The sequence below is a fragment of the Sander vitreus genome, chromosome 9 (genome assembly GCF_031162955.1).
Source record: "Sander vitreus isolate 19-12246 chromosome 9, sanVit1, whole genome shotgun sequence".
NCBI classification, from domain to species: Eukaryota; Metazoa; Chordata; class Actinopteri; order Perciformes; family Percidae; genus Sander; species Sander vitreus.
Genome location: NC_135863.1, coordinates 23,546,630 through 23,566,122, shown reverse-complemented (window position 1 = coordinate 23,566,122; position 19,493 = coordinate 23,546,630). Strand labels below are relative to the sequence as shown.

General features: G+C 41.3%; 1 protein-coding gene across 1 annotated transcript; it reads right to left on the bottom strand.

Moving 5' to 3' along the window:
• Positions 1-5,073: 5,073 nt before the first annotated feature.
• On the bottom strand, positions 5,074-18,136 carry lmo4b (LIM domain only 4b). The gene is made up of 5 exons (XM_078259408.1): positions 17,677-18,136; positions 15,749-15,989; positions 10,362-10,458; positions 8,002-8,157; positions 5,074-5,357 (listed from the first exon to the last, which is right to left on the bottom strand). Exons 2-5 carry the CDS (start codon positions 15,982-15,984, stop codon positions 5,349-5,351), a joined length of 498 nt encoding a protein of 165 aa, XP_078115534.1. The 5' UTR covers positions 15,985-15,989; positions 17,677-18,136; the 3' UTR covers positions 5,074-5,348.
• Between the last annotated feature and the right edge of the window lie 1,357 nt (positions 18,137-19,493).

The following is a 19,493-nucleotide window of genomic DNA, read 5'->3' as shown; positions in this document are numbered from 1 at the left end:
GTTTATTTCAACCAAAACTAGAGTCGTGATGGTTGGAAAAGTGGAAAGACGACCCAAAATGGCTTTTCATTGTTTTATTTTGTTTCTGTCGACTTTGAATGAAGTGTATTTTACGATGCTAAAATGACTGTTTTTTTATTTACATGGAGTCTGGTGGGTTAAGCGAACGCAAGTTCGTGGATGTTTTTATGTTTAACAGAAAGGTCGACCTCCTTAGAAATCCTTTCCATAATGTTTTCAGACACTTAGAATATTAATCTAAGCCTGTCAGTGGCAAAACGAGCACTTTTGTGAAGGTAAATACAAGCTGGACAATTGCCCTATTAACTTACATTGTAGCTTGTTTCGCTGCTGTTGAGTGCAGCGATCTTGCTTAATACTGGACCAATTTCAAACATTGTTCTTCCCATCAGCCACTTAGACACAAAAACATAGGAAAATAGGGTCCAGGATGAAAAAAATGGTAGTTAACCTTTAACGCTTCATCTGTAATGACTGTGAGTGGGGCCAGGTGTTGTCTTGGACTCAGATCTAAATATCAGTAGTTATTTCAATCAGTTCCAGCATCAGCCTTTTATCATCTAAAAACATTGCTAGTAGGGAGACTCTTGTCCAAACATGAGCTTGAAAAGTTAATCCAACAAGTTAGAAAGCTCTTTGGCAACATGTCCAAAATGCTTTCTTTGTACTGTATGAACCCTTTAGAACAGGGTTCTTCAATGGTTTTTTTTTAAGGCAAAGACCCTTTAACTGAGAGAGATGGATCAGGGACCCCATATTACATATATTGTATAAAATTAGGATGTATATTAAACTGGGCAACAATAACGTGTGGGCCTCCTAAAGCTTTTATACATAACATTTTAGTGCATAGAATACTAAGCTAATAAAATAATAGTTGTTGGCATGATTTTATAAATCACGTTTTGATACTAAACATACATGTGGCACTGTCAATTATTAAGGTGAACTGTACCTGTGGATACCATAGACTCTTAGAGACAACCTAGTCTTGCTTTGCCAGACCTTCCTCCACAGCGCTGCGGAGGAGGGTCTGGCTAGTCCACACATCATTCCGGGATGGGAGAAAAACGTGCTCTGGTTTATTGGCATTTCTTTAAACCAATCACAGTCGTCATAAGGAAAATAGCCTCAGGAAGGAACTAGTTTTGGTGGAATGTGTGTACATTCAAAACTTGTTTTGGTCGTGCAACAGAAAACTCAGACAGACAGATAGTCTAGCTAGCTGTCTGGATTTACCCTGCAGAGATCTGAGGAGCAGTTAACCATAGTCCTCAGAAATCCACCGGAGTTTAAAATGCCAACACAAAGAAAGCCCAAGGCAACAGATATCCGGCCTAAAAGAGTGAAATCCTGCAATATTTCCGTCTGCAACGGAAAAATCCCGGAAGTGGAACGTCGAGCACATAGACTAGAGACAATCTTACCTATGGGACAGTAAGCCTAAATTTCTTTTTATTGTTTTTTCACTAATAGGCTGATTTAAATTTTCTAATAATATGTTGGATTCATGTTATGACACTTTAGTCTTTGAAAAATAAACAAGAATTTGGTAGCCCCCCTGCAGTAACTCTGAGGACCCCCTAGGGGTCCTGGACCCCCTGTTGAAGATGAACCCCCCCTTCTGATTTAGAACACTGAGGTCTTGTACTATTCCTCTGGTCCCTGTTTTACTATTTATTGATCTTATTTGAATAGCTTAATGCAGGGTTCTTCAACATTTTTTAAGCCAAGGACCCCTTATCTGAGAAAGAGACGGAGCAGGGACCCCCTACTACATATTCTATAAAATGAAGTTAACTTAGTGAATTCCTTACCTGTAGGCCAGTAAGCCTATGAACAATGTGTGTTTTTATTTCACAAAAAAGGCTGATTTATATTTGCTAATAATATGTTTGATTCATGTTGACATTTACATTTTTGAAAAAAACTTTCAAAAGTTGCAAAGAAACTCCCTTCATTCATTTTGCCTGATAATGGTCTAGTACCGAAACGCTGCCTACCAATAAACTTATTTTTTGCCAGTTAGACAGTGTGCAGGAGTTTCTTTGCAGCTTTTGACTTACTTATCCCCCTCCGACGCACCTGTTTCATGTAGATGTGCAAAGTATTTTTCTATACTGAAAAAGCAGTAACTGTTAGGACCCCCTAGGGGCCCCGGACACACTGTTAAAGGTGCTGTAGGAAGGATTGCAAAGATCCAGGACTTTTTTTTTTATTACCTGCTTCATGTAATTCTACTCGAACGTAGGGTCAGTTTCAGCAAATATGACAGAAAGTTAGTTTTATAAGTCTTACCTACTGCACCTTTAAGGGTCTTTCGCTTAATGTACTAGTGCAGCGCCCGTTGAAAATGGGCCTGTTTGGAATGGGCCGATTGCTTGGCCTGTGGTATTGCTGCTTGTAGAATTCTCCAAAACCAAATTGTACCCCAAAATGACTTACAGATGGCCCCCAAACCACTTAAAATGCAAATCCACTGTATAGCTTACTACTGACCTACAGTGTACCTCTACATCAGAGGAAGACATTGTACTACTGTATTTACCTGACAGAGAACGGGGCAGATTCAGAAATTAATCACAAAATATCACAATTTAAATGTGGAGTATTCAGACATTAGCGTCATGGACTCATGGCAGTGCGCTAACCCACTTGGCCCGTTATGAGAGCTAATCAGCACATATCTGCGTTAACCAACCACCAGAACTGGACTGTTTGTTTGTTTGTTGGTGTGTGTGTACGAATTAAACACTTCAGCAGAGGTGTTAATTTCCATACTGGTTTAGTGGCTTGACGGTCAACGGTAAAGTATGGATTTGTTTCGCCGGGGTATTTTGGCGACGGTAACGTTATTAGTGTTGTAAGTTAGCAGTAGACTTAATTAACCCGACCCAGGGCGAGTCTGATGAAAAGTGCTGCCTCTGCGCGGTTCAGCTCTGAGATTACGTTACGTTCTGCCTCTGTTTAGAAGTGGTGACTGTAGACTACAGCTCACAGCAACTTAATACGATAGTGTCTGGCTTATATCCAGCAATCATGTAGCTAACGTTGGAAGCAGGAAAAGAGTCAAAGGCGGTAACAAACTATTTTGCAGCGGCTCCGTTCGGAGCTTAGCACCGCCCATGACGACAGTGATTGGTTTAAAGGAATATCAATAAACCAGAGCATGTTTTTCTTCCATCCCGGAATGCTGTGCGGACTAGCCAGACCCTCCTCCGCAGCACTGTGGAGGAAGGTCTGGCAAAGCGAGACTACTAATAACATTAACTATGGCTCTGTAACTATGGCTCTGTTGTATTCAAGTGTCCCAGTTAGCCATGGCAGTGTGGCAGTGAGCCAGCATGAACAATACCAGGACTCTGAAAACTGAAGCAGCTAAATGGGATTCAGCCATCATTCATTTTCTTATTTACACCTGTGCTTTTTTGAAATGCCTTCAATGAAAAAGGCCTGCCTGGGACCTGTTGTATGTTGACTCATATGTTCCACAGTAATTCATAACACAACTTCAGCATCCTCCAACACTGACAAACCGTGAAAACACGACTCATGTTCAAACAGTTAGGAATCACCGTGTTAAGGGTTCTAATTCAGGAGATGGTTTCCTAGCATTTAAATCCCATTTTTAAAACACAAAGGTCTGTTAACTCTTTAGGTCTATTTCCTCTTCTATTGGAGCTGATTTTTGCATGCAAGTCTTATCCGATACAGCAGCATTGTTTCAGCCACAGTGGCGGGCTCATGAGGGGCCCAGACTCCACAGATAAGCGCATCAGCCATTACCGGGTTCCTCCTTCAGACCTATTAGGTCTTGCAAGGACTTCAAACACCAATTTGTTCTGCAAATAGCCCATTCAATTTGTGCCTGCCAAAGAGAAACACCGCTCTCCCTCTCTGCAGTAATTGAATCTTCAAAAGGGACATTTTCCTCCATTTCTGTCAGGTATTAGAGTGATGAATAGCAAACGGTCATTTGAACAGAAAGAGAGGATACATGTTTATCCATTTTCCGATAGATGCTCATTATGCACCTTGATGATTGCTAGGCTGGAAATCGAATGGCAACGCTGCAGGATCTTCAATAGAGGATTATCAATGGTAAAGCAGACAAGTCAGGCGTTGATGTCGGGCTTTTGCAAGTAAGAGAAATTCCTGAGCACTTGAGGAATTGAACTTGTAGTAATCATGTAATTCAGATATAAACACTGATGATATAATGATGCTTCATTGGTAAAAACAAGGGACTCGCAACATTACGTCACAGTGCTACGTGTGTGAAGTAGAGTTCTCAATCTATAAAACCTAAGTTTGGTAAATTGTAATGGAGAACATATTCTGAGGCTTTACAATGAATTTAAGGAGGCTTTCTTTTTTTTCTTCTTTTTTTTTAAATCTTCAATATTTTTATTAATTAAATACACCATACTGGAGCAAATGTCTCGGAAAATATCACAAATAAATTTCTCTTTCATTCAGCATTTATATGTTGATGATGGTCTCTACATTACTAAATATGAGCAAGTTTCTTTCCGTTTGCCATGGGTTTAGGTTTGGAGAGGGGAGGAGTGAGGACTGGAGGGCGGAGGATTCAGATGTACTGTAGCCACGCCTCGACAACGACATTTACATGCATACTGTACATACATGGTAGTTTTACAAATACACCAAGAGAGTGTTCATGAGTTCTTTTCCACAAAAAGCCACAGATTTCTTTTTTTTTCTTTTTTTAAACTCCATCTTTTTCTATATATATACCATCAAAGAAAAGAAAAAGAAAAACATTCCCCTTCGACAACACTTAAAATATATAAAGTGGAAACACCATGTTGTTGGGAAATGAGGATAGAAAAGGAAGAGAGGAAAAAAATCTAAAAGTCCCAGGTTTTTCCCCCTAAAAATGTCTTGAAACCAAATATGCAGTTGAAAAGCCTGCATCTCTTTAACATCATTAGTCTTTTTTTCTCTTCCCCTCACTTCAGTCACAACATCCTCTTGTGTGTTACTTAATTTTGTCTTCCTCAAGAGTCCCCTTGGATTGTGATCGGTCCCTTTTCTCTATTCCAAGGGTTAATGGAGTCCTCAGCATCCCGTAACAGGTGCATTAAGTGCAAGTATCCGCCCATATTTGGGGAAAAGCCAAGGTTAAAGGCTGAGCGTTTCTGGGTATGGGTTAGCAGAAATAAAGGTCAGGTAACTGGTAAGATGGGTAGAGGGTTCCTTTGGGGGCAAAGGGCCTGGGGTGCTGCTGATCCACGCTGTCTTGGGTGACAATGAGTAAGGGCTAAAATGAAGGCACACATCCTGCTTCCTGCATGGCTCCCCGTCTAACACACCTGAATAGTGAGAGATACAAAAAAAGATTTTTAAAAACTTTGGGCCATCATTGACAATATCACTTCACAAATTGCCATCCTGATAAATCAACTTTCCACCAGCTCTACGGTTTGATTTATTGATCAGCCAGGCTTTGAAAAACATCTGCTGTCCCATTTACTTTGCATTAACTTAAAAGTGCATCCATGAAGCGATTCTCTTTGGTATAATTAGAACCACGCTCCAACATAACTGCAGGAGGTGTTCAGTCCTGTGAAACAGAAAAAAATAAATAAATAATCTTTTCTTCTTTCCTTTTTCTTCTTTTTGATTCTGAGGGGCGATTTACTTTTCCCTTCATCCCTCAAATCACTAGGAGGGCTTCAGTCTATTAGTAATTGCAAACTCCTACTTGGGGGCTAATTAAAGTGACTGACGCTGGGAGGGTCTCGCTCCCCTGGGTCAAAGCAGCTCCGTATGAAAGAGGTAATTTGTCTGTTCTGAACAAAGAGATTAGGAAAGGAGCTAGGAAGAAAAGCTTAATAAATGAGCATCAAATGTCCTACGCCGCTGAACGCCGACAACACCAATTATGTCACGGCAAAAAAACAACAACACGTGGCACGTCATCAAAACAACGGTCAGCAGATAACCCCTGTGTTTTCCGTATGAACGGTAACTGCTTCATTTTCCAACCAGCCTGTGTTTTCATATTCAATCTGTGTGCTGCTGTTAGGGATACATGCGCTATATTGATTTTTAGAGCTGTAAATTCTACTGTACGTCTGTCATTTGAGGGCTGTCTACACTAAAAAAAGAAAGGAGAATGTGTGTGTAGGGCTGCAACTAACGATTATTCTCATAGTCGATTAATCTGTTGATTTTTTTTTCGCGATTAATCAATTAGTTGTAAAATGTCCGAAAATTGTGAAAAATGTGGATCAGTGTTTCTCAAAAGCCCAAGATGACGTCCTCAAATGTCTTGTTTTGTCCACAACTCAAAGATATTCAGTTTACTGTCACAGAGGAGAGAAAAAAATTATTCACATTTAAGAAGCTGAAATCAATTCTTACTTTTGTCTTAAAAAATTACTCAAACCGACTAATCGATTATCAAAATAGTTGGGGATTAATTTGAGAGTTGGCAACTAATCGATTAATCGATTCATCTTTGCAGCTCTATGTGTGTGTGTGATAGCGTGCTTTCAGCGGCGGGCTAATTCTCCTTTATTTCACCCACCGAGATAACAAAAGCATCCTGAAACCGTTCCCGCTGAGCGATGCGTCTCTTGTTTATTTAATAATTCTCTCTCTCTGCTATAATTAAAGCACCGGGACCAATATTCAGATTGCATTTTAGCATCAATAATTCAGCAGTTTTTCACTACAATTGATGTTAGCGCATAAATAAACAATGAGGCCTTATATTTACTACACCGGGCATGCTACAAGAGACATTGGGGGGAGGGGTGGGTGTGTAAGGACTTAAACAGACATTTAAAATTAAGCTAGATAATGCAACGGCTTTCAATTCAAATGTGAGGAGCTCTAAGAGCTCTAAGAGCTGATTTGTAGAAGTGACAAGCCCTTAAAAGGCCTGTGACGTGGAGGCAGGCGAGGGGGGGGGCTTAATGGAGTTCTACCTCTCTTCTCTACTCACAAAACCACTCAAGGTGAAATGCATGCTCCCAACAATATAATTCCTCTTTCAGTCAGACTCTGACACACTCCAAACACCCCCCGCACCCCATATCTCTCGGTGTGCTGTGTGCGCAGACAAGGTATCAATAAAGCTCCTTGTTGTGAGGCAAAAATGATTATATCTCCTGCGGGGGCAGAATGAAGCTATCCTGAAGAATGAAGTTATCCTTCGTATATGATTAGGCCCTCTGTTTTGCTTTCACTGGAGGCATCAAGATCAAATCGGGGGGGGAGCCATGATGACAGCTTCCATGATGTACTGGCTGCTGCAGCTTGCTGTCTGTGTTCAGCCCTCGGGCCCTTGGATACATATTTTTGGCCTTGGGAGTAATAACTTAGTCCAGGTAATCCCAGTCTTGTTGATGCAGTAGTCAAATGCTGTTTTTTTTGTTTTTTTTTTGGGGGGGGGTTTAAAACACTCGGTATTAAAGGCAGCGTGCGTCACATTTTCAGCACGGTTGGAAGTCTGGCTTGGGACAGCAAATAAATTCAAGATGAGTCAAATATGTATCGGCTCATAACAAACAAGAGTATGGAGGACAGCAGTACAAAAGAATTCACGTTTTGTGCCGGCGGTTAATACAGATTTTCTGAGTGCGTGTCCTTCCAACAAGAATGATGGGGAAAAAAATCCATCTGCTGTCTACAAATAAAATTCATCTCTGCTCTGTAAGATTTAGTATCTGCTGCGTGCCTCGCGGTGAAGTCGAATCGACGGCGCGAATGTAAACGGAGTGACAAATGTCGCCGGGAAAATTACAGATGTTTTCCTTTCTCCTGCTAATGACTCCAGCTGACTGATGACAAGCTGTTACGGACTCGTACTTTGAAAGCGGTCAGCCTTCTCTCCGTTTTTTAATGCTTGGAAAATGAGACCACAAAGAAGTCCGGAGCGCTCTCCGTCATCATCAACCGACAGACAGCCCCCGCCATGCGTCACTGGTGCAGAGAGAGGGATCTTACCTTCTGGTCGGGCAGTAGTGGGTTCGTCTGCAGTGAACTCAAATGGCCGTTGATGAGTGCTGTGGGTCTGTCGTGTTCGCAGAACAGGCTGCCGTTGATGTAGTGAAACCGATCCCCGGGGACGAGCCGGTTCCGGCAGGTGGAACAAGTGAAACACTGCGGGGGGGGGGAAGAGACACACAGACGGCCGTTAACTAGGGCTACACAATTTATCGTTTCTTTAATCGCCAGCGCGATATCAACAGACGCAATATACACACACCGCGAAAGGCTGCGACATATGGGAATACACACTCAGTGTTTTTTGTGTTAGTTGAGAGAAAAAGAGCAGAAAACTGCACTTCAAAATATAACTGTCACTTTTTTTTTTAACTGGCACTTTTATATTCAGTGTTCAGTTTGTTCACTGAAAGAAAGCTGGCAAATGATTTCCTTTCATTTGTTTTCAAAAATTCAACAAACAATTTGTCATATTTTAGCAGAATACTGAAAGCAGCAGCGATGCAGAACTGAGAACATTTTAATAAAATCGGTTTATTTATCGCAAAATATCGCGATATTCAACAACGTTATCGCATATTTTTCTCTTATCGTGCAGCGCGAATTCGCGAAATGAACTGGCGCAATAACCCTATCGCGAAAGGACACTCCGATATTTCTTGTGTTTCGATGAAATAGAAAAAACTGACTGTTCTGTTTTTGTGCCGCTTTTTATATTCAATTCAATGTTAAACAAAATGTTGGAAATTTGTTTTAAATTCCACAAGCAATTCGTTGCATTTTAGCAGAATACTGAAAGCAGCAGAACTGAGTCCACTTTAACATCTGTTCATTTATTGCGAGTGATATCGTTATCGTGATATCGTTATCGTGATATTGTTATCGTGATATTGTTATCGTGATATCGTTATCGCGATATCCAACAACCTTATCGCATATTTTATATGGTGCAGCGCTACCGTTCACAACCAGGCCCGAGGACTACGAGGCAGTGCTCCATCCTATTATGAATAACACCTCGGAGCTTGTGAACGCAGACATATGTGCACTTCTGCACAACTGTGTGCGCAGGTGTCAGCGGCGGTTAGCAGTGAAAATCGGGGTATGACTAATGAACAGCAATGTAGGGCTTTCCTAATTGCTTTGACTAATTGATTAATGGTTTGGTCTATAAACTGTCAGAAAAATAATTAAATAAAATGCCAATCACAATTGCCTTAAGACCAAGTTAATGTTATCGGATGTCTTGTTTTGTCCGACCCACAGTCCCAAACCAAAGCTATTTCATTTACGATCACATAGAAGACAAAGAAGAGCAGCTTTTACAATCGAGAAGCTGGAGCGAAAGAATGTTTGGTATTTCTGCTTAAAAAAAAAAAGAAGGGGACTTTAACTATGAATCAAATATCAAAATACAGTAGACGGCGATTACATTTCTGTTGACGTTCTGTCGACTGGTTAATCAACTAATTGTTTTAGCCCTTCAGCAAATAAATGATTAGTACAAGTACAATGATTACGGTTTAGAAACTAAACTTTTCGGTCCTTATTTTAAACACTGGGACTGGGAATTTTTTTTGTCATTAATAATTGCTTTAAACTATCATCAGCACTGCTCTCCATAGACAGCACCTCTATGTATACTAGACTCTGTACATTTGGAGTCTTTAGTGTTGCAGCCCCATCCCTCTGGAACACCCTCCCTGCAGAAATCCAAAATGCTACATCCCTGGACATGTTTAAAAAACTCCTGAAACACCACCTGTTTACCACAGCCTACAACAGTGTCCTTGGGTTTCTTGAAAGGCTCTATATTAATACAAGTTATTATTATTATATTTCTTTTTTTTTTTTTTTTGTGCTACTATCTTCAAATTCCAAGACAACAAGCTTGTCAACATTTACTGACCACAAAAGACATATTGATACAAACACGCTAGAAAATGATTGTGTGATATATTCAATTCAGTACAACTGCCTTAATCTAAGGCTGGGCAATATATCGATATATGAGGCTAGATGTCGGCTTTCATTTTGGATATCATGATATCTTTTACTTGTTTTAAAGGCTGCATCACAAAGTGATGTACTTTTTTTGAGCTTACCAGACTGTTGTAGCTGTTCTATTATTTGCCTTTATCCACTATATGCACATTGATTATTTATCAAATTTCATATTGTGTTTATATTTTGAGAAAGCACCGATAGTCAACCCTACAATATCGCCCCAATATCGACATCGGTGCATTTGGTCAAAAATATTTAATTTTCTCCATATGGCCCAGCTCTACTTTAATCTTAGTGCGTAGCATTCTTACGTTATCAAGTTCAAAGCTTTCATAGAGGAAACAGGAGTTTACCTTGAGGTGGTACACATTGCCCTGTGCCCTCATCACCAGTTCACTGGCTGGAATGGACTGACCACAAGCGCTGCAAGCTCCACTGTTTCCAAATAATCTGAGAAAAAGGGAGGAAGAAGAAGGACAAGAGCAAGTGTTACTATGGAACCCCTGTAGGAATCTTCATAGCTTTAGCCTCGTATAATGGACTGTGGCATCCACACTTCAGGGGCGATTCCAGGATTTTTTAAGTGGGGTGGCACAGAGTGGGACCAATAATCAGTCAGGGTGGAATGGGGTGGTGGTGGTGGGGGGAGGGCATTTTATCAGAATACAGCATAGAAAATCTGCTTGGAAATATTGAATAGGATAGAACAGCACAATGTAACTATGCTAAATAAACATCACTTTCATTATTCATTTCACTTGTTTTCATTTGAAATTAAAATGTATATCTGAATACAGTACATATTCCCTATATCTATATATCAGTCTGCCACTTTTATTAAAAACCAATTCCAGTGCTAGTTCCATGGTATCAGAATTTTGGATAGTCATCATGGAAACATGAATTGGTCATGTGACAAGGGCTGGGAAGATTGGCAGAACAGGCAGCCAACTAGACAGTACTCTGATCCAATGGAAATCACAATTGTCAGATTGACAGCAATCATATTTCGGGGGGGAGGGGGGGGGCACCCCCCCTTCTAGCCCCGCCCCACTTGTGTCTACTGAGGATGTGACTGAATGAAGTTGTTCAGTGCAAAGTTCACTATACTCCCCCCCGGTCCATTTCTGACTTAAAAAGGGAAAGCATGTAGGAGGAAAAATAGAGAGGAGGAGAGTAACAGAATGAATAAATAGAATATCATCACAACATTGACGGAGAAATGAATCCTCGAGCACTCTGTACACTCTCCACAAGCATCTATCTAGCACTGAAACTGCATATTACTTCTGGTGCACTTTTTTTTTTTTTTGCAACCTAATAATAACCTGGAACATAAGCAATCAGGACCTAAGAGGATTTGATTGTACAGGCAGGTGGAGACGTACTGCTTTTGCCATCAGGACTCCTGTGAATGCTCTGTCAGTGCCGTGTTTCCATTAGAAACCAGTAGCTACTCGGGTTGATATATAATGTGCATGGGTTAACCTTTTCAATCATGGTGTCAACACTTAGATTTGCTTCTGCTCATCTCTTTCGTCCCTAACCTTCTCTCTCTCTCCCTCTCTCTCTCTCTCTCTCTCTCCCTCTGCCTTTTGATAATGAAATGCTTGCTCCAGCTTCCCTTCTATCTTCCTTCTGAGTCCACAATTTAGATTACTTCATCTCGGTGAGCAGCAAACTGAATGAAATTTCGATTTGAGCAGAAAGTAATTTACTGGGATCTGGACCCATTTGTCATCATATCTCACCGGGTGTTTGCTCTATCACTGCACTTTTCCTAAGCAATCAAATAAGACCACGGCATCTGACATGCTCCGGAGAGAAGGGGAGAGAGGGATGGAAAGAGAAAGGGATACGGGGGAGTGGTTAACATTGGTGTGCATGTGTGCATCAGATAAAGTTGTTTGGCTTTAAAAAAAAAAAAGCGTTGTAAGAGTAACATTATTTTTTCCTTTCTTTTTTTCTGTTCAGACATTCTTGAGGACAATTTTCCGAAAAGTATTTAACAAATTCACGCCGAGACGGAGCGAGGGAATAAATGCTTCTACCATCCCAACAATAACCTAAGCAGTTGTTAGATATGTTGACGAACAAACAAGCCAGAGCTCTCTGCAAAGGGACACAGAAATGGCTTTCAATAAGACAGCCTAGGCAGAAGCAAATTTTGTCTTAGCATCGTTTGGAAAGGCTCCATCAAAACTCAATTTCAGAAACTAATTAACTGGAGACTGTCGTCCCAACACTGCCAATTCTCTGCTTTCACTGGGACAAACATGATAGTGGAAATGAACATATAGGCGTGTTGCTTTAAGACTCTTGTGCTCAGGCAATCTGTGGAAAAGCAAAAACCACACTTTCGCGCATTTCAAAGCCCGCTCAAAAATTCAAACTTTGCTCAAACGGAAAAATATGTTCTTCCGTGTTCATGTTGCATTTATTCCTCAAGGAGTTTCGTCCATGAGAAAGCTTTTGAGGGGTGTCGAAAAACAAAGACCACAGGACGCTTTCAACACAGCCTTTTTATATTTCACCACAGTGTGGAACTCATAGCAGGATAATTAATTTATCAGGGGATAGCTTTTGATAGTATTTGATTTAAGGAGCCAGAGCCTTTAGGTGCTAAATTAAGCTGCTATATCGGTTTGAACTTGGGCTCTAATGGCCTCCTCTGCCAGTGACCTACAGCGCTGAGGTGAAGTAGACAGCCCAGGTCAGTATAATTAAGGCCAAGGGACTGTTTAATTGCAGTGACACATCTGGTTTCAGCTTTTTCCCTTGCTAAATAAAAAGATCGGTGGCTCTTACTATGTTTTTTTGGCAGATGGCTTAATCTTGATTTATCTGTTTTCTTCCTCCATGGATCTGGCTTTGCTACGACCAACGTATTTGATTAAATTAAATAACATACAAAACAAAATAAAACACATTCTGAGCTGTCTGTTGTCTATCTATATAGGCAATGACTATTGGATTTCATTTCAGCACTGACTGCCAGGTGAAATATAGCATGGCGTGCAGCTAGGCTGTCTGGTAAATGCAGACCTCATTCACCAAGGCCTTTGAGTAGGGTAAAATTACCCCCACAACAATGATTTCTGCAACACAGTCCATTAAAAATGCCTCTCTACATCAGCAGCCAAAGCACCTTAAAAGCACTAGGCCATATTGATACAGAAGCGGGGCTTTGCATAATGGCAAGAGCTGCATTAGAGAAAAGGGTGGAGGGGCCGGGGGTGGGGTGGGGTGGGATGGGAAGATTGCTAGGATGAGAGAGGGTGTGTGTGGATCTGTGTTGTGTATGTGCATGTGTTTTGGGAACAGGGGGATGGGGACGTGTGAGCATGTGCGTGTGTGTGTGTGTGTGTGTGTGTGTGTGTGTGTGTGTGTGTGTGTGTGTGTGTGGGGGGGGGTGGAGGGTGGGTGGTGGTGGTAGTGGATCAGCCAAATTACACTTGGTTAATTCAGAGTAACAGATCTGGCCCCAAGTGAATTGAAGGCCTTGAATTAATTCTGTTATGACAAATCAAGATAAACGTTTCCCCTAAATTGCATGCGATTTAATTAATTTCTGAGATCCCGGGTTTTTTTCCTGGCCTAATAGTTCACATTCTCTTGTGCTGTCATAGTGCTTGAGTGGGCAGACTTCAAAGTGATATTAAATAACCAACTATTAGATTTACCTCACACGTTCTATTGGAAAAGTGCCATTTAATTACCTAGGCTTATTCAATTAAAGGGGACAGCATTCTCCCTGAATCCAGCAGCCACAAGTAAATTAATTCTCCCTCTACTAGCAGCCCACAGAAATAATATCACCTCCAGCTTAAAACAACATTATCCCCGCAGCAAACGCAACTTTGGCTTAAAAGTTTGACATTAAAGCTTTTCGGTGGCACCGCTTGCATGAAAAAGGAGAGATGGTGCCTGTCTTGTGATGCGTTTGTGAATATTCCTACTTGATTGATGGGAGATGGATATCATCCCAGGCCAGGCATACATCCCATTATGGCTGTGATGCCATGCGTTTCGAATCCTGATCAATCAGATGAGCATTTTCTTATTAGCTGTATTAATATAAGTTTGGAGCTATAAACTTATGCGATATGGGCAGCATGGCAGTCTATCACAAAAAAATGAGTCTGCCCCTTTAAGATGAGTGTGGGGGGGGGGGGGGAGAGAACAGCGGCAAATGGCCTTCGTAATAATCCCTCTTCTCTATCTGTCTTTCTCTCTTGCTCTCTCTCAAAAGCCAATTTGGTTAATTAAATGTTTTGTTTGCCGTGTGGCTCTCATTCATTTCGGACACGTCATTGTGAGCGGATACAAGCCAGGGACCAGATCTCATTAGATAAAACCCATCAGGACTAAAGGAAATGGAGGGGGACTATAATTAAAGCATTTAATTGTGTAGACTCACTGTCAGATGTTTTTTTTTTTCCTCTGCCGCTCCTATCTTCATCTCCACAGAGATCTCGTGGTTCCATAATATGCGTGTTTAGCTCTTCCACCAAGCATGCTCTCATTACAAGTGGGAAAGGTGTATCCACGTTTTCCCCCCCGTTCCAATTTTAATTACGTTATAGTCCCATTATGAATGAAGTACCCCATTGACTTCCTCATCCTTTTTATGAGGTGGGTGTGAGAGCGCACAGGCACGCTTTAGATTTTGAATTATCCGTGCCGATTCAACAGCAGTGTTGCATGTTCAATGTTGACTGTAGTGCAATTCCATCTTTTAGATTATTAATGCAAAAGAAACAAACTCGGATGCATGGATTTCCATGTGTTTTAACAGATGAAAACAGAAAGACTCTAATAAAAAAAAAAAAAAAAAAAAAAAAAAACATGTTTTGCATTGATATAAAAATGACCTGAAGTGTTAAGAATAATAGTCAAAACAATTAATTATTGGGTTAAAAATCAATACCATTCTTGAGCCCCAGGGTGATTCCAGAAAGTATGTGAACTTCCAGTAAACTGTGCCTTGTGCTGTCACATCAGACTGCTCTACATTACCAGAATGAGAGTGTCATCAATAAGCTCTGCTTGGGTGTCTGGCACACCTACTAGAATATTTAAAAAGGCTCTCTTTGCTAATTAAATGGGGCTTTTCTGTTATACATATTAAAAAAATAAATAAATAAAAAAAAAAGACCTACAAATAAAACGATAATCTGTGCCCAACACGAACACTGTACATATGTCTCGCAGAGCAAACATAAATCTGACAAGACCAATTTTCTGTCCTTCAGTTAACCATGAACAGCAAACAGGACAGACATGCAGATGGTCTGCAGAGCAACTCTTTTGCTTTGTTGCTTAGTCAACATGCCAGCGTGTTTGACCGCTTTCAGGGTAAACCAGGGAGACTTCAACCAGGACACTTTAATGAACACTGATGACGTTAGTACAATTTGAGACACATGCTCTGAAGAAACACACCCAAGCTTGCTGATCATTGCGTGACTAGCCCCATTTTTGTTTGTTTATAACTTGATTTAATAGTGTTTCTTAATATCTTCCAGGACTTTTAAAAAGTGATTTTATCTGGTTTCTGAGAAACACAAGTCTCTTGGGGAAAAAAATAAAAATAAAAAATCACATAAGACGTGACATTTATTATCTTACTTATACCCAACTGTAACAGCAATTGCTTCAGATAATCTGTGGTAATGACGGCCGATGATAATCTCCTGAAAATGAGTGCTAATCTAAAATAATGCATGTATTTTCTCACCTGATATAGTCGTTTCTACAGAGAATCATGCCGCTTTTTGTGTAGCACGACGTGCCGATTTCGCCCAGCTGGGCCTGGCAGCAGGAGCACTTGAGGCATCGGCTGTGCCAGTAGCTGTCCATGGTGTAAAGGAGGAAACGGTCTGCGATTTTGCCCCCGCACCCTGCACACCGCTTCCAGGACAGAGAACCTGCGCCCACGGGTGGTGGCTGGCTGCTGCCTCCGGGATTCACCATTGTCCCTGAAAACAAACAAAACACAGAGAAGAGATGATATTAACAGTCTGCTTGTTGTCACACCCAGAAAAGTTGCTGTTCACACTTTTACCAGGCAAGTATTATTTTGTATACAACTGGGTCAGGACCTGGGATGGGTCACACACAGGGCTATGTTGGATCCCTATACCATACAACAGGGTATTGGATCATGTATGCCACAGGCCACATGTCAATTTATCAATTATCACATTGAAAATTCCAGCCCTTTTAACATCTTGTTCCATCAGCGTGGTCTTTGAACGTCAAAATCGTATCAAAACACAATAGCGGATCTCATAAAGGCAACCGTTCAGAGTCCTGTTCTGCTACAACAGAGCTACGGGTCATTTAGTGAACTAATCTGCCCTTGATCTGTCTCATCCCCGTGCTGTTGCTTCATTGGACCTCTCATGATAAATGTCTGTTAACTGTTAACCCCAGGAGACAAAAGGAACAATTATGCAGCATGGGCTTTTGTTGAGCTGAATTCTAAACAGCACAATACTTCACCACACAATTTCTCTCACTCTATTGCAGTGAATAGCTGGGAGGTGGTGTTTATGGCAAAACACAAAAGGATACTGTATGAATAGGCTGAATCAGAATTGGCTTCAAACTGACATGTGAAACACTTTGCCTTGCTGGCTCTGTGTTTACCAACACTTGATGCTTGCAGGCCTTTGACCTGAGGGCTGAAGATGATCTGTCCTGCAACTAAAAACCAATATTTAACAGCACCTTAATAGGACACATAGCCCGGATATACCACAATCCACCAGCAATGATTCTAAGTGTTCTAATCGAATGCAACGCAGGCATTTGTTTCACCCACAAAATGAATGTGGGTTCTTTCAAATGTAATCCTCTCCAATTTGGTCAGGCAGACTACATGCCTGGATAAAGCCAAATCTTTGTTGAAAGGCAGGTAGGCTAATTAGAGTTGGGGAGAGGGGAGTGGGGGGGTGCACACAGAAAAGCATTCAGTAAGCCCATTAGCGATGGCTCTTAGGGACAAACCGCAGCGTACCTTAGTGCTGATTAAATCTAAATGGGGATGAATCAAAAAGCCGACCTGAAAGTGACTCCCTGGATAAACAAGACGGACCATCGTCAAGTTTCATTCAGAGAGGAGTTTCTTTTTTTCCGCTGAGAGATGGAGGGGGCAGGAGGGGAAGGTGAAGAGGAGGGGGGTGGCTTTTAACTTAAATGGGCTAACTCAAGTAATTACACGGGCAGGCAATTTGGGCGCAGAGACCAAGTCATGGAAAGAGAGAGAGCGAGAGAGAGAGATAGATAGAGAGAGAGAGATAGAGAGAGAGAGAGAGAGAGAGAGAGAGAGAGAGAGAGAGAGAGAGAGAGCGAGAGCGAGAGGGAGAGGAAAAACATATCAGGCAGCCATGTGCTAAAAGGCTGCAGCTTTTTAATGGAAAATAAAAAAAATGTAGCATCACATTGCGGGGTAAATGCGTGAATAGGGGCTAAAGAGGAGGATAATGCCGCAAGAATAACACAGGCTATCAAATATCACCGCTAGCATTCATGACAGAAAGACACGAGTAGAACCGACGAGGGGCTAGTTTCCAGTGTAAAGCGTACCGTTAGCTATAAATACAAATAATAAAACAGAAATTTTAGCCATGCAACACAGCTGTAATATCAACGAACACCCACCTCGTTTGTCTCGTTTAAGAGTAATGGTTGTAAAGTTAATGACTTGCAGGGTATGCAGGTAAACAGGCAGGCTATAACAGTCCCAAAAAGTACAGGTAAAAAGCGATACACTATCGCGCGCGGTCGGCCTCCAGCTCCGCGCGACAGCGAACCTCAATGAGGACTTGAGCTCGGATGTTCACTGGCAACAAGCGGAGTGCCGAGCAAATGGAGTTATCAGATAGTATTTCCACTGGATGGTTCCCGTTTTGCTGTTGCTGCTTTAATGTTCTTTTTTTCGCTGGAACAAAAGGAGTCCATTGCAAGGCGTAATTACAGGTCTATGCGTGCTGTGATGTCCTCAGACCGAGAAGTGCGTGTTTTGGCAAAAGAAAGGGAAAAGAAATAACGAGGCTGGTACAGAGGCTATGATTGACTGTCCTCCGGTCTGCTCTCTGGGTCCCGTTAGCTGCTTGTTCTACATGTGTCGCTGACAGGAAGAAACCTCCAGTAAAAAACCCTTTCGGCCGCGTGACGAAGGCGCCGCCGCAGCCAATCGGCGCGCAGTTCATTTAGCAGGAATAACAAATCCAGCCAATCAGGGGGAGGTGAGATTGACTTGGACACGCAGAGATGGATGGAAACGAAGTAGAGGTGAATGGTAGAGATGAACCGGAGAGGTGCGAAAGAAACGGCGAAGAGACGAGTGTCAAATGTACACGCTTGAAAACAATGACAGGGAGAGAAGAGACTTCAATACACCAATAAAACCGGAAATAGGAGCGTGTGTTCAGTTTAATTAGTTTCAACAATAAATTAGGTAATTCTCTTCTTCTCTAATCGTATACATGTTCATAAATGGAGTAATGGGCTGTGATAGCTGAATATTTATAATAAAACTTATGGATCTCCTTTTTGACTGGTTTCATATAGACTTAACATTTTTCTAAATACTAGCTTCAATGGCAGCATCCAGTAAGCTGCATTCATCTCACGTCTGAGTTTAATTAGTTGACATTCAATAACTACTTAGTTTACTGAGGGTGACTCCAACCTCTGGGAAATAGCAAGGCCTAATAGCTGCGTAGTGGCGCCATCGTCTGTCACTGAAAATAATCGCAAGGCCTGCTGTCGTTTACAACCCCATTAAGCCTCAGGTCATTGGTTTCAACACCTATTAAGGCTAATCTGCAAGACCTCGATTTGGCTGAGATCCTTAATTCAACAGTTCAAGTTTCAAAGACAAGATAAACTGGAAGCAATTGCAATACCTAATACAAATAATGTGGTGCTGACATGTTTGCTAACATGATGTCGAAAGAGAAGGTAATTCCTCCTCTTTTTTACTCAGCTTTTACCAAAAGAAAAGCTGAAGTTCTGCAGTGTAGCAACCGTAAATTGTTCTGTAAAAACAAGCGTTGTCTTGCAGTTTAACTAAAAAAAAGTGTTGCTATTGGAGAAAAGTTGCCTCAGAGGAAAGTCATTTGAGATTCACCGGGTTGACCGGTTTTACATGACAAAACAGCTTCATTATAAGATGCCCCTGGCAGATGTATAAGGATGATCTTTTTCTTTACTTTAATTGTTTAATTATTCCTGCAGCTCCAAAGAGAGTGTGCTGCATCAAGCTGATTTCCCTTTGGCAAAGCCAATGCTACTCCACCTTGGTTTGAGCCACATTCTCTTGACATCCTCATCAAGCCTCTCACTTGCTAGAACAAAAAACCACAGAAGATGGGCGAAGAATATCTTTTCCACCAAGGAATGATTAATTGATATAAATGATTAAAACAGAGGGAAAATATGAAATGGATTTGAAAAGGGGGCCTCACAGGAAA

Coding starts and splice junctions, on each gene's coding strand:
- lmo4b (XM_078259408.1), bottom strand. CDS start 15,984: ATGGTGAATCCCGGAGGCAGCAGCCAGCCACCACCCGTGGGCGCAGGT. Junction 10,459..15,748: donor TGTAGAAACGACTATATCAG/GTGAGAAAATAC, acceptor CCTTTTTCTCAG/ATTATTTGGAAACAGTGGAG. Junction 8,158..10,361: donor GCAATGTGTACCACCTCAAG/GTAAACTCCTGT, acceptor CCCCCCCCGCAG/TGTTTCACTTGTTCCACCTG.